The sequence below is a fragment of the Morus notabilis genome, unplaced genomic scaffold (genome assembly GCF_000414095.1).
Source record: "Morus notabilis unplaced genomic scaffold, ASM41409v2 Scaffold9, whole genome shotgun sequence".
In the NCBI taxonomy this organism is placed as follows: Eukaryota; Viridiplantae; Streptophyta; class Magnoliopsida; order Rosales; family Moraceae; genus Morus; species Morus notabilis.
Genome location: NW_010356504.1, coordinates 135,874 through 152,378, shown reverse-complemented (window position 1 = coordinate 152,378; position 16,505 = coordinate 135,874). Strand labels below are relative to the sequence as shown.

At 32.5% G+C, this 16,505-nt stretch overlaps 2 protein-coding genes across 2 annotated transcripts; one reads left to right on the top strand and one right to left on the bottom strand.

Moving 5' to 3' along the window:
* Nucleotides 1–974: 974 nt before the first annotated feature.
* LOC21391026 (tRNase Z TRZ1) lies at nucleotides 975–4,210 on the top strand. The gene is made up of 8 exons (XM_010088267.2): nucleotides 975–1,270; nucleotides 2,139–2,301; nucleotides 2,396–2,466; nucleotides 2,578–2,673; nucleotides 2,805–2,918; nucleotides 3,367–3,435; nucleotides 3,555–3,629; nucleotides 3,730–4,210. Exons 1-8 carry the CDS (start codon nucleotides 1,031–1,033, stop codon nucleotides 3,802–3,804), a joined length of 903 nt encoding a protein of 300 aa, XP_010086569.1. The 5' UTR covers nucleotides 975–1,030; the 3' UTR covers nucleotides 3,805–4,210.
* Nucleotides 4,211–4,859: 649 nt separating this feature from the next.
* Nucleotides 4,860–11,665, bottom strand: LOC21391025 (delta-1-pyrroline-5-carboxylate dehydrogenase 12A1, mitochondrial). The gene is made up of 16 exons (XM_024161498.1): nucleotides 11,347–11,665; nucleotides 10,650–10,729; nucleotides 10,136–10,239; nucleotides 9,841–9,908; nucleotides 9,636–9,693; nucleotides 9,437–9,550; nucleotides 8,473–8,556; nucleotides 8,106–8,210; nucleotides 7,555–7,668; nucleotides 7,059–7,190; nucleotides 6,870–6,959; nucleotides 6,598–6,687; nucleotides 5,810–6,019; nucleotides 5,577–5,687; nucleotides 5,268–5,347; nucleotides 4,860–5,167 (listed from the first exon to the last, which is right to left on the bottom strand). Exons 1-16 carry the CDS (start codon nucleotides 11,430–11,432, stop codon nucleotides 5,029–5,031), a joined length of 1,665 nt encoding a protein of 554 aa, XP_024017266.1. The 5' UTR covers nucleotides 11,433–11,665; the 3' UTR covers nucleotides 4,860–5,028.
* Nucleotides 11,666–16,505: the final 4,840 nt, after the last annotated feature.

Below are 16,505 nucleotides of genomic sequence, written 5' to 3'. Positions count from 1 at the left end.
TAATGCTTAAATTAGAGTATAATATAGTAAATAATCCTAAAATAACGTACTTTTTGTAGAATAAACAGAGCAATGTGGTGATTGCAAGATTTTAGTCTATTTATAAATCTATTACCCCTGATTCAAATATGACTTGAGGTATAAAGTGCAAACCCAACCTCCCCATTCCAAATAAAAAGCACTATTTTTTTTTTAAGAGATGTGTTTTCCAAGGAAAAAATAGCTTTCTTACCAAAACTAGTTTTACCACAAAAATAAATAAATAAATAAAAGCTAAGTAATGTAGTCAACAATTTAGTTATAGTTTTGTAACAGAATAATTATGTAGTTATAGTTTCAGTACTTTTATTCATGAAATTCTTGTAGTTAGACACTATAAATTCCATACTCCACTAAAATATTATTTTTTATAAGTAATTTAGTATATACATTAGTGCTAAATTCTCTAAATTTTATCTCCGGTAAAGATTCAAAGTAATTTCTATTTTCTTAACTCAAGAAAAAAAATTATAAAGAAACTAATTTCAGAAGCGACAGTGCCAAATATATTATTAGAAAAATAAAGGAGAATAACAATAACAAGAATAAGAAAGCAAGTGATAATACTATTTTTTTAAGAAGAAATAAATATTCTTTAAAAAATACGCGAATAAGATTTCTATTCTTTATTTTTATTATTAATTAATAACTCTTTTATTAAATAATTATATTATTCAGACTTACAATTAGTTCACTAATTTAAATTTTAATTTAAATTAAAATTTAACTTTATATAAAAAAATTTATTATAATAAAAAATTAAATATGATTATTTTTTTAAGAAGTCTACTGTAACAAAATTTGAATTCTAAATTCTGAAATTATTTTTTCCTTGCATACCAAACATATGAACGACAAGTCGTCTAAGACCGGACACAAGTCAAATTACCCATTAAAGCCTTTCCAGCTCTGTTTCATCTGCACCGTCTCTGTACTGTTCTTTCTCTTCCTTCCCGTCTTCTTTTTCCGCCATTGTTTCAGTCCAACACAAATGTCCAGAAACAGAACCAAAAATTCGGAGAATCCCACGAAAGAAGAAGGAGAAGAATTATCAAAGAAAAACAGAGGATTGAACATCGAAGGATACCCAATAGAGGGATTGTCGATCGGAGGGCACGAGACATGCATAATCTTACCGACACTCAACTTGGCGTTCGACATTGGACGATGCCCACAACGTGCCATTTCCCAGGACTTCCTCTTCATCTCCCACGCCCACATGGACCACATCGTAACCATCCTTCTTATTTTTCTTCTTCTGCCACTTGGGTTTTCTCAATTTTCCTCATCATGTTTCTGGGTTTCTCTTTGTTTGCAATATTTTTTTGTTCTTTTTTTATGGTTTATAGGATTAGAAAAAAATGAATCTTTTCGGTATTTGGCAGTATGGATACTTGAACTTTTGACATAAGTTTTATTATAAATAGAATTTGTTGCAATCACTCGTTACTAATTTGATTGCATGTTAAAAGTTTTTGTGCAACTTGCAAATGATAAAAAAATGCAGAGTGCGTGGATGCAAATTATTATTCTTTTTTTTTTTTTAAGTCTGAATAATAATTGCAAGCGACTTGTATTGGCAAGTTTGAGATTTTTGATTCAATTTGATTAAAGTGTTTTTGCATGCGTAAGTAATATTGTGCCTTTTTGACTTGGTTATTCGTCAGTGTAAGTGGAGAATAAGTCTCAAATCATGTTTGTGAAGTTTAATGGCGTCCAATGCTAGGTCCTGAGTAGTAGCAAAATCTGTAGTTATTGAAGGGTATATCTGAAAATATTAAAGAATTGAGAAGTATTTAAGTTTCAAGATCAGGGAGCTTAGATTTGTTGATGGAGACAGAAAAAAGTTTTGTGTGTGTGTGTGTGTGTTTAATATCGAAGTCATGTCATGTGGTTTAGTAACTTTTCATGAATTTTAAATCACACGCTTATTGCTAAAGTTTTTGAAGTGTGGAGCAATACATACACTAGAATCATCCCTTACCAATTTAAAAACGAAAATAATAATAACAAGAAAACAGTTATCTCGTATTCTTTTAATTTCGATTTGCAAGGTTTGCAGATAGCTGTCATCACTTATGATTTTAAATGTGTGGCAGGGAGGACTACCGATGTATGTTGCAACTCGCGGGTTATACAGCATGAAGCCCCCAACAATTTTTGTACCAAAATGTGTAAAAGAAGATGTAGAAAAACTCTTTGAGGTGCATAGAAAAATGGATCAGTCAGAACTCAAACATAATCTAATTGGCCTGGATGTTGGTAATGTCTAATCAACAAATGTAAATCATACGAAATTTATTTTTATGCAGGCTCTTTGTAGACCGTTTCTTTCTAATGAAGTTTATGTTGGCAGGAGAAGAGTTTTATATAAGAAGGGATCTGAAAGTAAGAGCTTTCAAGACATACCATGTCATTCCAAGCCAGGTATCCAAAAACTAGTTTTATTTAAGGAATTTCGTTAAGACAGAGTTTTAAGTTTTTTATCTCATCACAAGTTTTCTAATAGAATTGACTGTCTGTGCATATATGTGGCAGGGTTATTTAGTTTTCTCTGTGAAACAGAAGCTTAAAAATGAGTATATTGGGCTTTCTGCAAACGAAATTAAAAGCTTGAAGTCATCAGGTGTGGAGGTCTGTCTTGACAATTTGTCTTGTTCGACAGTCACTTATTTTTCCGTAACCTTTATTGCATAAATTTCTTTCGTTTTAAGTGATCCTGCATTCAGTATATAGGTAAACAAGTTGGCTTTTCTCATTTGCAGATCACATACACGCTGACAGAACCACTAATCGCTTTTACAGGAGATACCACATCCGACTTCATCGTTGACAACAGTAACATTGATGTTCTGAGGGCAAGGATTCTTGTTATGGAGGTCGTTTGGTTTTTAATGTTTATTTATTTATTTTTGCCTATGGTTTAATATCTTATTTGTTGGCTTATGCTATGTATTGTTGGTGTCTCACAGAACCAAGCAATATAATCTTTAAGTGAGCCGTACAGAATAGTTTTTATCTCTATTTAGCTGAATTTATAAAGATGTAATATAGTTTTGTTAAGATAGTGTAGGGGAGATGAGAGAGCATCTCTTACATTATTACATTATTACGCCTCTTTAGGGGAGATGAGAGAGCATCTCTTACATTATTACGCCTCTTAGCGTTTTGCAGTCGAATATACTTTTCGTCTTATCCCTTGCATGAGTCGTGCACATGGGTCCTAGGTCAATTTGTATATCTCATTGACATGTCATGTATGACTTCATGCACAAAACACGGCATGCATTCATGCTCCGCTCATATCCGTTATCTTCGCATTTGCAGAGCACCTTCCTCAACGACTCAGTTGCAGTGGAGCATGCTAGAGAGTATGGACACATTCATCTGGCTGAGGTCAGCTGCTAATCTCTTAGACAGTTTTTGTTTCATGTATTGCTTGATTTCGAGGCTCGTATCAATATATGGTCCTTATTCTTTAAATTTGTTTCTAATGAGGATGTCCATTTATCCAGATAATAAATCAGGCAGAAAAGTTTCAGAACAAAGCAATTCTTCTGATTCACTTTTCAGCTCGTTATACGGTTAAGGTACATCTTTTGTTTTTCTTTTAAAGATCTCATTTCCCGCAATTGTTTGTTATAATTCTATCATTGAGCTTTTTTTTCTTTTTGGTTAATGGTTCATTAGGAAATTCAACAAGCAGTATCCTCCTTGCCTGCTCCTTTAGCGGGACGGGTTTTCGCTCTTACAGAAGGCTTCTAAGAAAGGAACGGAATGCCAGAACTTTGTGCGCTTTTGGCTCTTCAAGAGTGATTTAGAGAGACCATTTGTTTTCTTATGCTAGCAAGTTTGGCGCCTTGAATTTGCATGCTAAACACAACGCGTATGCCACAGGAGGAGGTCTTTGTTGGAGGAAATATGAAGGGGCCATATGATCCGATTACGCAGACAACCAAGTGGGCGAGCATATCAGCTTCCACTTAGAGGCCAAGTCGAGTGGGGCTCATTTGACATTGTTAATGCTTAGGCTTTTAGGAAGTAGAATAAGAAGAGTAAAAGTTGCAACTTCTCTGCTTGTATCAGAAACAATATTTCAGATGTTTAATTGGGCAAAATTTGATATTTGAGCAATAAAAATATCAAAGTGAAGTTAAAAAAAAAAAATTATCATCCAAGCTCTGATGCTAGTTTCAAAATCTTCTTATAAGAGCTTTTTGAGCAGTTACATTGTTTTGTGGTATTGACTAATATAGTTATTGGACTAAAAATTATATTAATTAAGAGTAAGAGGTAAAAATCTAAATTCGTGCATTCTAAAATTTGTCTCTTTTTGCCATGAATTATACAGCAGTGGGCTTTGTGGTGGCGTGAGTGAAGCTGAACTGAATCCATCCTTGAATACTGGAACCCGGGATTTTTGCCTTGGACGAAAAGCACTAGGAACAGAACAGCACCCCTTTTGGAAAAACAAGCCTATAGACCTTTTTTGCACTTATTTGGAAACGTCCATCCTTATTTTCAAATAACACTTTCGATTATTCAGCAAAAAAATAACACTTTCGATTAGCTTTCATATAATATGGCTTCTCATATCTTCTCACCTTCAAACCCCATCATCCATCGTCGTTTTGATTAATCATAATTTAGCATCAAAAGTAGTTGGCTTAAACCTGTTTAGAAAAGAGTCTTTTCCAAAAGCTTAAAAATGGCAAATGGCTATCTTGTTTTAGCTCGGACATTTACAATGGTTATCCCAGTTATTGGTTTAACATAATAGCTGAAACAATTATCGTGAAACGATCAAGAGAAGAGAGAGATAATTGGAACTCAAGAACCAAAATTCCTCTGATTTTATTCTAGAAATCAAGAAAACGGCTACAGGGTGTGTTTCTCATATGTATAGAAGCGCTAACATGCTCGTTCTCGTCAGAGGTTTTTAAGCTATCCGAGTTTCTAGTCAAGTCAACAAGACTTTATTCTCAGTCCTCAAGTAGAAGGTGGAATTTCCCATTGCTTAGGCAGGGGACCAAAATCATAGATGATTTCTCGGTGACATGACCACACAAGTTTTATTGCTTCCGGGGTCCCAATCCCAGCGCCCCTCGGGTCACCGGCCGGTCCAAACCTGTCATAAAAACATCATGTTATTTCAACGTAGTTAAGCAATTAAACAAGCTCCTGATGGATTTTAAGGGGGGAAAACGAAAGAAACGTATTATGCTAACCAATGATTCTGAGGAGCTCCAGTTGTTCTAGCTCTTAGTCCAGCATATGTAGTCCCATTCACTGATTTACCAATAACTTCCTGCAAATTTGCATTTGACAGTAAAAATCCATCCTCAAGAGAAGTGAATTATTCTCTTATTATGAAAACAGAAGCACTGTTATGAAGTTCATGAAGCCACCCAAAAACTCTAGGTGACAGCTTTTTCAGTTTCAATGTCCATGTAAAAAAGGGGCTACTCTCAACTGTTACGTAGCAACTATTTTTATAGAAGACATATAAGTATCAGTTCAATTTACGAGATTCTTGCCTGCAGAAAGTGAATATCATTTGAAACAACTGCAGCCGTCAAATGCGCATGCATCTTCTCAAGAGCATCCAACACCAGTGGAAGTTGATCTTTCTTATAATCAGTAATAATCTAAAAGCAAATACACCAATGTCAATCACATACACATGTTTGTCGGATTGTTTTAAGAACGTTCACAAAGCAGATAAATCTGAAGCTTGAAAAACTTTAAAACATGTTTTCTGTTCTTTTACCTGGAATGGTCCAAAGATTTCTGTAGTTACAAGTTCATAATTTTCATCCTTCAAGAGTTCTTCCAGAGGAACGTACACAGCTGTCGGTTTAAGAGCACCATATATAGGTGGAATGGAATGATTCTCCAAAGGTTCACCACCAAAGAGTAGCTTGGAGCCGGGTATCAGGAGCAATTTATTAATGTGCTCAAGCATTGCACCGGTTGTAAACTGAAACCACAAATAATAAGCAAAGTCAATGTGATGTTTTTGGTTTGCTCCCACATTAATATTAGTAGCATGAAAACTTATGTATGATCATTGGCTAAGAAGAGTAAGAAATAATATTTAAAATAAAAATAGGAAAAGGATAAGAAAATCGTGATAAAAATTTGCCCAAGTAACCCAAAAATACCATAGAATCCTACTTTAATGACATAAATTTCCATGTTGATTAAATTCTTAACCGGATAAATACTTCAACAGTTTGTGGATTGACCACATAGCGCTTGATACAAATGGGATATGCAGTTCAATAACCAACCATGATTGACAAGCTAAGATAAAGACAAATAATAGACAATCAATTGAACTTTCTCTAATTGTATCCATGACATGCTTTTGAGCAGAAAAACCCATTCAATTGAAGCCTGATAAACATGGCTAACATCTCGATGCACTTGAACCATTCCAGACAACTGGGGTAGAGATTAATCCAATCTACAAGAAGTCAGGTAGCTAGAAGCGTCTGTCTAGAGTGGTATTGAAAAAGACGCATTAAAATAACAGTATAAGTAAAGCATGCATACTGTAAGGACAGGGCCAATGGTTAAATCTTCCAGCTTCCTTCTCGCAGCAAGTTCTCGCATTTTCGATATCAGCTTACTTTGGTTCCAGTTCTGCAAATAAAAGCAAAGAAAGAAGTAAACAGGAGACTGCTTAGTAAACTTGAAATGCCTGAATTCAAACTATACATGCATGGAAATGTGATAAAAAGTTAGAAATATTGATGATTATCTTCTAGTCTTGGACACAGATTCAAAACACCACCAAAAACTATATACAAAATCCTCAAACTAACCTCATGCATAAACAGAATTGATTGTGCAGAGCACTTCTGACCACTGCATGCATATGCATCTTGATCACAAACCCATGCGACGTAATCCTCCTGCCAAAGAGAAACTAATAGGGATTAATAAAAGGACAAATATAATCTTCATATATAATGCACCACCAACATCTTTTGTGGTAGTTGGTTGTAAGAAACCTCTTGAACATCAGGCCCCAAGATTTTCCAGTCAAATCCCGCATCTTCCAACTTAATGCGACCCTTTAGATCGACAGCCAATTTATCCGCCACTCTTGAGCTTCCAGTAAAGAGAGTCATCCGCGGATTTGCCTGTTCGTAGCACAAGCAAAATGCAATCTTTTATGAACCCTCATTAAAGACCTAAATGTGCAAGTATGCACCTAAATCTGAAAGAGCAAAAAATTGTAGCGAAGAGCTTTGACGCAATTCTTGTCATAAAGAAATTGGAGAGTGTTTAATATTGCTTTTCGGATCCACTTTTCAACAAGCACAGGTTTTCATAGAAGAAGGATGCTATAACATCCTCCAGGGAGAAAAAGGAAAAACTACAGCTCCATGTTAATCATATCGAAAGTAAGCATATCTATCATGGTAATTACACGCATTCAATAGCTTATTCAACATATATTTGTGTGTGTGTGTGTGTGTGTGTATGTATATATATGAACCAAACCTCTAATAGCAGCTTGTTCATTGTCTTCCCATCAGAATTGATGAAGTCAACATCTTCTGCTGGTAATCCAGCGTAATGAAGCAGCCTCATCATTTGGTCCATAACAATGCTCACCTAGTTTCCATTATGTCAGTAATACACGGAACAAGAAGAAACTATTAGGAAACAATCAAACCAAAAGTTTAGCAAAAGGATCACAGAAGAGAGAATCCGAAGGAAAACCAAAAAGGGGAAACATGTCCAACTATTTCAGTTACTCCTAATCTTTAGATGCGTTTAATTTATACCAACATATTGGTGCTTTAAACCCTCACCACCAACATCTCTGATGAACTCAAAAGGGTGTAAATTAGGCCAGGTAACACTTATGAAGTCCAGTTATTTATCTGAATCACTTTTGTGTGTAAATTAGGCTAAAATCTTTCCAAAGAAATTAGTATGTTCAAATACCAGCTCTCTAAAAGTGGTATTCCTCAAATCACTCGAGGTGATACCAAAGGACCATAACATAGACCATCCAATGCAATCCGTAGGAATACAGAATGGCATACCTTGCTATCAACTTTGAGAAGGGGCTTGTTTCCCATATAAAGTGCACCCATCAACTGAAGTACAGGAATTTCTAGTGGAAAATTAAACGGAGTAATGATGGCAACCTGGACATAAAATCCTTTCAATATTAAATTGTATAATGAAGTACATAAGTTATGTAATGAAAGAAACTTTGTGAAAACAGTTTAAACGGGAAACGAATAAATATCTATGCCTCCTCAAAAAGTAGTTACAGAATAGTTGGAGGCATACATCTGATAAATACATTGTTGCTTCAGGCTTGATTTATATAGTGAAGATCACTAATAAAGGCAAGGATTTCATATCTGCTATACAGTAAAGTATGTTTGGAGTCGAAAGTCTTACAGGACCATAAGGCCAACGAAATCCATGACTTTGCTGTCCAAGATGATTACCAGGTACCCCAAAAGACCTCGCAAGAAAACGGACCTGCAAGATCCGCAGAAGATAGAAGGTTCATAAAAATTGAGAGAAGGTAAACCAGCCAGAGATATTGTAAACAAAAGTAATTACATCAAATCAATTTTAAGGCAATCTTTTAATCTATAGTTAGATCTAGGACACGTACAACAACAACAACAACAACAAGAAGCCTTAATCACAACTTAATTGGAGTCGGCTATGGATTTCACTTTTCCACACGGCTCTGTTCGAAATTATACTTTCCTGAAGGCCTAGATCTAGAATGTCTTTCCTAACGACTTCGGTCCACGTAATTCTTGGTCTACCCCTCCCTCTCCTAGTATTAGGTATAAGAATGTCCTCCCAAGCACGGACTGGTGCTTCTAGCGGTCTACGTTGGACATGCCCGAACCACCTCAAGCGGCATTCACGCACCTTATCTTCTATTGGTGCTATGCCTACTTTACTACGAATAACTCATTCCTTATGCGATCCATTCTCGTATGGCCACTCATCCATCTTAACATACGCATTTCTGCCACACTCATTTTAGATATATGTTGTCTCTTAATGGCCCAACATTCACTACCATATAACATAGTTGGGCGGATTACAGTCCTATAGAACTTTCCTTTCAACTTAATAGGCATCTTGCCGTCACATAAAACTCCCATAGCATTCTTCCACTTAACAAGCCCTGCCTTAATCCTATGTTGAATATCCTTTTCTATATCTCCTTCGTATTGTACTATAGACCCAAGGTACCTAAACTTCCAAGAAGCCCCAATCTCCACACCATCTAAAGAAATTCCATATCCAACAGATACCAATCCCATTTCACAATGTTGTTTCCCCCCAGCTTCTAAAGTAAATAAGAAAAGGATCGAGTCGACTAACATGTCTATACCTGATCACCAGAGAAATTTTCTAGAAACTTCCGAGTAACGTAAACTTCCGCATAAGCTTGCTGGTAACTCTTTGGAGAAACCCTTTGTATTAACCTCGTGAAGAAATCAGAAACCTGGAACCGAAAACAAAATTATTCCTATGAGCATCGGTCTTAGGGGAGTTAAGAGAATATAGTCCTTTAGTTTTGGACATGTTACCTTTGGCTGGGAAAGCAAGTGAGCTGCCTTAGCAGATATATCGCCAAACAAAAGGTACCTGTTAAACAATATTGCAGTTCCTTTTGATCAAAGAAAAATTCTACGAGTATCTCATCACATTGCCCTCCAACAAGGTATATATGGGTGAATTGAAGACAACATTGGCGGAGTACAAACAAGTAGTAGAAGAACAACAAATACAAACCTTTCTGGATCTTTGAAGGGATTATGAAGTCCATGTTTGGGACACTTGGACAAGCTCTCCACAAACGGCTGAAAAGCAGTTAAACAGACGGAAATATTTAGTTAGATGCAGATACACCGTCGAATCATTCAAGCTCTACGTAAGAGGATATGATGTAAAAGCACCAAAAGCTGCCTAAAGGAATGAACAAACCGTATGCTTGGTTGGCAAAACATATCCACATGCCCAACAAAGGGAAAGTTCAGTTAAAATTTGAAGCACTAAATGCCACCAAACACAACATTAAATGATATACCTGAGTTCCTTTTTCATCGATTTCAGCAACTTTAATAAACGGTTCCCCATTCAAAGGATCTACCAGTGTGTTCCAACATGGAGATGTTGTCCATTTACCCTGAACTAAAAATTGAGATCTTTTACTTGCATTTCACAAAGGATACAAAGAAAGTCAAAGAAAGCAGAAACTAAATAGAGAAAAGTAAGAACTATTCTAAAGTATTATAATTGAATAAATCCTTATATGGGTATTGAGCTCTGCAGGACCAGTTTCCGTTGGGAGAAAGCATAATGTTTGAAGAGGGATGCTAACAACAGTAGCGAGTGGCGCAGGTGCAGGATCTAGGCCCCCCATTATTATGGGAGCCATGTGGGTCTTGGGTCCGTGAGCCATGTGGGTCTTGGGTCCGTGAGCCGGCCCACATAATTCAATGTCCAAATCTTGCACCTGCGCTACCCGCTAGTGCATTTAGCATTTCTCTGTATTGGAATCATGTCCAATGATGAATGTTATATATGTTGCTAAAACCTACCCAAGTTGTGCACTTCAGCTGGTTTTGAGCCTGATATCTCCTCGACTTCTACAGTTGCAAAGGGTAAAGAATGAACTGATCTGCCATAAAAAAGAAAATATATATATATATATATATTAAAAAATTAAAAAAAAACATATTACATATTGTAAATAAATACAGATATCTGGCGCATTTGGCTTTGAAATAATATTTAAATACCATATAGGACTATAAGTCTATAACAACAAAACCATTATTATTTGAGAACACCAAAACAGAAGTGAAACGCATACCCATGTAGAAAAGTATCCACAAAAACAATGTGATCTACCAATCTATTAGACTATTTTCATAAACACGAACAAAAATAATCAAATTCAGCCAATTAAAAAAAAAAAAGCATTAGTATCTAAACATAGATATTGTCAAAACCATCCTACCCTTCAAAAGACTATTTATAATTCTCTTCTCCTTTTTTCATATTAAAACCTAAACCATCAAACACACATCAGATTGCAAGTGATATCACCGTAAGGGAACAACTCAAAAACAGAGAAAGGAAACAAACCCAATAACCAGAAATGCCAAAGAAAAAAGAAATTTTGAACAGCACCCAGAATAGATTTCAGCAAAACCCACAAAATCAAATATCAATCTTAAGAAAAAAAGAAGGTAAAAATAAAACAAAATAATTAAATAAAAGTTTATTACAAACCTTGAGAGATTGAATGAACTGAACAAACTCAAGGCCGCATGAGGCGCTCTGGCGCCAATACTTCTACAAGCTAATAACCTATTCATAGTGAAACCAGCAGAAACTGAGGAAAATGAGTCTGGGAATCGGCAAAAAAACTTCTTCTTTCTCTTTTTGTTTTTTAGGTCTTTTTTTTTTTTTTTTTCCTTTCCGCAAGCAGAACTCACTAGTGACCAAAAGAACCACCAACAAAAATGGCAGTTTAGCCTCCGAGACCCTTTTAAAGGCGTCACTTTAAGACTTGTGTTCTAGTGCAATCCGTCGCAGGATTTGATTACTACTGAAGCCTGTTTATTTTAATAAATTTGAGTTTAATATTTAAATTTTGTTATGGTAAAATTTTTTTAAAAATAATTATATTTAATTTTTTTATTATAATAAAAACTTCTTAAAAATTTATATTTTAATTTAAATTAATGAATTAAACAGACTCTAATTTTATTGACATCTCATATCCTAATAAAACAAACCCAAAGTTTTTGAGGCAGTGTAAAAGTTTACAGTTAATTTAAACTTTTAATTTAAGTTAAGATATAAGTATATGGATTTTTAATTGTATTAAATAATCAATTTGTATATGTAGGTTTCATTTATTTTATTGATTTGAGTTTAAAATTTAAATTTTTTTACAGTAAAAAGCTCTCATAAATAATTACATCTAACTTTTTTATTATAATAAAAAGCTCTCACATAAAGTTACATCTCAACTCGAATTAGTGAAGTGAACAGGACCTATACACTCTTCCAAAGCCATTTTGATCTTCATGGGTTCCACCATATGATTCATACACGTGGTCGGATAATAATGAATAATGAAAGCTGAATGATAAGGGATACTGTTGTCCAAATCACACATGCAAAAAGCTACTAAATTATATTCTACCCAAAAAAAAAAATTTGTGTTCTACTAGAAACATGTGCTAAATTATAAGAATCTCTAATCAGGAATGGTATTTTTGCGTGACCAATGAGATACTTATTGAACGTTTAGTTTATAAATTTAAAATTATAATTTAAAATTATTTTTAATTTATATATATTTTTTATAAAAAAAAATATTATAACAAATTATAAATAATAATTTAACACGAATTTATCAACTAAACGTATAATTAATTTAAACAGCGTAAAATGAAGGGTCAATATTGCATGAGGGTATGCTATGATACTCTCTCCTTTATAGAGTTGTAGGCTTTACTTTTAGATAGGTGCCGGTGAAAAAAGGAATTTTGAAATAAGAATATAAAAAATAAAATAAAATCTCATAGAGCCCGTTCAGTTCATTAATTTGAGTTTTTAATTTGGATTGAGATTTGATATTGTATGAGAGCTTTTTATTGTAACAAAAAAATTAAATGTGACTGTTTCTAAGAGCCTTTTATTATAATAAAACTCGAATTCTAAACTCAAATCAGCGAAAAAAACGGACTTGAAGTATATCTTGTCTTTCTCTCTTAGCCGCTTCACAACGCCATGTTTATTGGAAGCAGTCTTTTATAGCCTTACGCCTTGTCACATAATTAGTTAATAATACATAGTAAATATTATTTTAATTGGAGTTATTATTATTACTTTTTTTGGCTGGGAATTTTAATTGGAGTTAATTGTTTACCGTGAAAATAAGTTAATCCTCCAACATAATTTTGTAATAATGATAATGATGCTGGCTGTTCTTTTGTCGTTGGCATTTCTATTTGGTTTTTTAATCGCTCTTGGTTTTTAGAACATGAGTTGTACTTTTTTTTTTTTTTTTGATGAGTAACAAGGAGTTGGACTTGGAATTTTGAGTTTTTTTGTCGTTGTCTAATTAATTATGGTTTGTCGAATTCTTTGTAGGGATTTTTTATCTGTTATATCAAACGTGTTGATGGTGCATTCTGTTTTTATTAATATTAAATGATTAATTATAAAAATTCTCTCTCAATTATACTTAATGTAACAATTTATTTGTTTATCTTTAAAATATAATATACGCTCTCTTTAAATAATAGAATACTAACAAAAAAGGCTTTTATGTTAGGTTTTTAATTGAAATTGACATTAAAATTGTTATTTTGAGTATAGTTTCGTAATTCTATGTTTTAAATTTTAATTTTAATTTAAACTAATTTAAATATTAAAAAAAATCATAAATTATTTTATTCTACTAAAAAAAGATCCATAAAACTTTTAACTTACATTTCAATAATGAATGTATCATTATTAAAAGTTTAAATTTAAATTAATTTTAAATTCAAACTAAATTTTAAACAATAAAGCTATCAAAATACCCCAAAATAATAAATTAAATGTCAATTTCTTTTAAAAAAACCTAAATAATGGGTTTTTTTGTTAATCTTTTATTATTCATGGGGAACAGATATTACGTCTTAAAGATTAGAGAGCAAACTGTTATAAATAGTATAATTCGGTGAAAATTTTTGTAATTAATCTAATATTAAAATGATATTATAACATTTTAGAAAACATATTTTGGATGCCTTGTGGTCAATTTTTTTGCCGTAAAATGCCGTTTCTATCCTTTTATTTAATTAGGCAAGTATTTACTTTTCTAAATGTATTAAAAATATTTTAAAAACCAATAAAATATCGAGAAAATCAAAAAAGTACCCCTAAGTTTTAGCTAAATCTAACATTTACCACTGAGTTTTTAATAATCCAAAAAGTTATCTCTTAGGTTTTCTGATTATCCTAAAATTATCCACTTTGTTTTTCTAAAGAGTAAAAAAATAACCATTTACATGATAAAAATGTTTACAAAAACAAAAATAACCTCAATAAGTACTATTTAGATATTAGGGATATTTACATTTTTATACCCTGTGTTTTGAGTTTATTCAAAATCTATACCTTCAGTTTTTTATCTCAATAAATGTATACCTTTAAATTAGATTTAATATACAAATCTATCCCTTATTGCGGTCAATAATTTATTTGGACCTTTAAAATGACCAAACTATCCTTAAGAAAAAGAGAGAAAATAAAACTAAAACTTTCTAATATTACAAAAAATAAAAATTAAAAACACCAAAAAAAAACCTCATTTTAATGGTATTTTGAATATTTTTAATGTTAAGACCGTACGTTTAAAGTTTTTTTTAAGTTTTCTTTCCCTTTATCCATTTTTATTTAACGGTACTTTAGGTATTTTATACTTAAAATCGAGAGTTGATTGTGAAAATGTATAAATTTAAGTATTAAATCTAATTTAAAAATATATATTTGATAAAATTAAAAATTGAATGTTTAATTTTTTAATAAACTCAAAACACGGGATATAAAAATGTTTATATCCCTAGATATTATTTTAGACATTAATTATGTAAAACTTCTAGAACATAAATTTTAAAAGTAAATAAAATAAAGAAAATTATAGATCCAACATGTTTGGATAACCGCATAACAGTATTAAATGTGGGGACAAGGCTAATTTGACAAGTCTAAGTCCACTAGTTGTGTATCAAGAGTGAGGGCGCGAGATCCTATGTGAAGCTAGACCAGTTTCATCGGTTAAGTGTTAGATTTTTTTTTCAAAAACATAGAATTTATTTTATTAAAAATTTAACCTTTTTTCTTTAGATTTAGTTTCTTAGGCCTCATCCATTTCACCGATTCGAGTTTTTAGTTCTAATTTCTACAATTAAAAGTTTTCAGAAAATGTCATATCTAACTTTTAATGCTACAGTTAAAAACTCTCAGAAAATATCACATCTCAGCTCGAATTGAAAACTCAAATCCGTAAAGTGAACGAGGCCTTAATTATTAATTTTTAAGATGATGTTTAGATATTAATCATAAAGGTTATTTACGTCATTTTCAATAATTTAACTACTTAAAGGGTTATATTTTACTTCTTTTGAAAAACTCAAGGTATAATTTTGAGATAATTTAAAAACATAAGGTATACTTTTTGGATCATCAAAAACACAAGGATAAATGTTATATTTACCTAAAACTGAGGGTTACGTTTTGAAATTTCTCTAAAATATCCCAAAAATGTTTTAAATTTTTTTTTATGAAATTTTAAAAATTTAGATTTTCTAATGAATTAAATAAAAAGCATAGAGGACATTTTATGTCTTAAAAAACGACCTTAAGATATCTAAAAGATATTTCTTAAAACTCAAAGGTATCGTTTTAATATTATTAAAAACAGAGAGTATCAACAATATATTCAATATAACAGAGAGTACCATTTTTATATGAGACTTTAAATTTTTTCTCTAAGATTGCTCTCATTTTAAATTATATGAAACTCTCTGTGATAACATCTCGTTACTGATGTTCTTGGTATAATTAGAACATACAACTACAACAAAAAGAATTTAAAAGGCATGAACTACCACAATTCAATGATTATACATACTACTATGTTATTTGGTCACTTAGTTAATACATGTTTGAACTGAAATTATACATTGTCGTTGCTGAAAGACATTTGCTATAATATATGTAGTTTTACAAAATTATTTATAGAAGCTGTATTACTTTTATAGTCCTTGGACCGAATTAGATAAAATTTCCCACCTGACACCTTCTGCGGCTTTCCACAACTATGAAATAAAAAACCTCTGAAATTGAACAATTTTCAAACACGTAAATTATATTGCATAAACAATAAATATCATTGTAGGCCAATTTTAGTGCCGCTCTAGTCCGGTACCGATTGGAAACTTGGCCTTAAATTATAATTATTTGTTTCATCAAAAACCATGAAAACCATATACTATAATTTTATGATATTATAGTTTATTGTGACTGTTCACTTCATCACATGTGTATCTCAACTTTAATAGGTTTTTTTTATTAGCCATATCTCTTGGCCTTTGTTGTTATGTGTTGAGGGATAATATATAGAGATTCTCTAGTAGTTTTTGTAAAAATAGACTTGTTAAGGTTAGATTTTGTACCTCATTTTTCACTATATACGTGGCAATTTAGACTTTGAAAGGTCACTAAACAAGTCACCGTGACTTTATGAGCAAGTAGAATCAACTAGTCGATTGGTCAGCTTCACTAGTCGAACCTGCGAGCCGACAGACAGCCTTAAGTATCAAGTCACGAGAGAATATCCTCAAGACATTCCTTATATGAAATTTAGCAACATAATCAACCAAAAA

Coding starts and splice junctions, on each gene's coding strand:
- LOC21391026 (XM_010088267.2), top strand. CDS start 1,031: ATGTCCAGAAACAGAACCAAAAATTCGGAGAATCCCACGAAAGAAGAA. Junction 1,271..2,138: donor ACGCCCACATGGACCACATC/GTAACCATCCTT, acceptor AATGTGTGGCAG/GGAGGACTACCGATGTATGT. Junction 2,467..2,577: donor ACCATGTCATTCCAAGCCAG/GTATCCAAAAAC, acceptor TATATGTGGCAG/GGTTATTTAGTTTTCTCTGT.
- LOC21391025 (XM_024161498.1), bottom strand. CDS start 11,432: ATGAATAGGTTATTAGCTTGTAGAAGTATTGGCGCCAGAGCGCCTCAT. Junction 5,688..5,809: donor AAATCTTTGGACCATTCCAG/GTAAAAGAACAG, acceptor ATTTGCTTTTAG/ATTATTACTGATTATAAGAA. Junction 5,168..5,267: donor GGAGCTCCTCAGAATCATTG/GTTAGCATAATA, acceptor TTTTTATGACAG/GTTTGGACCGGCCGGTGACC.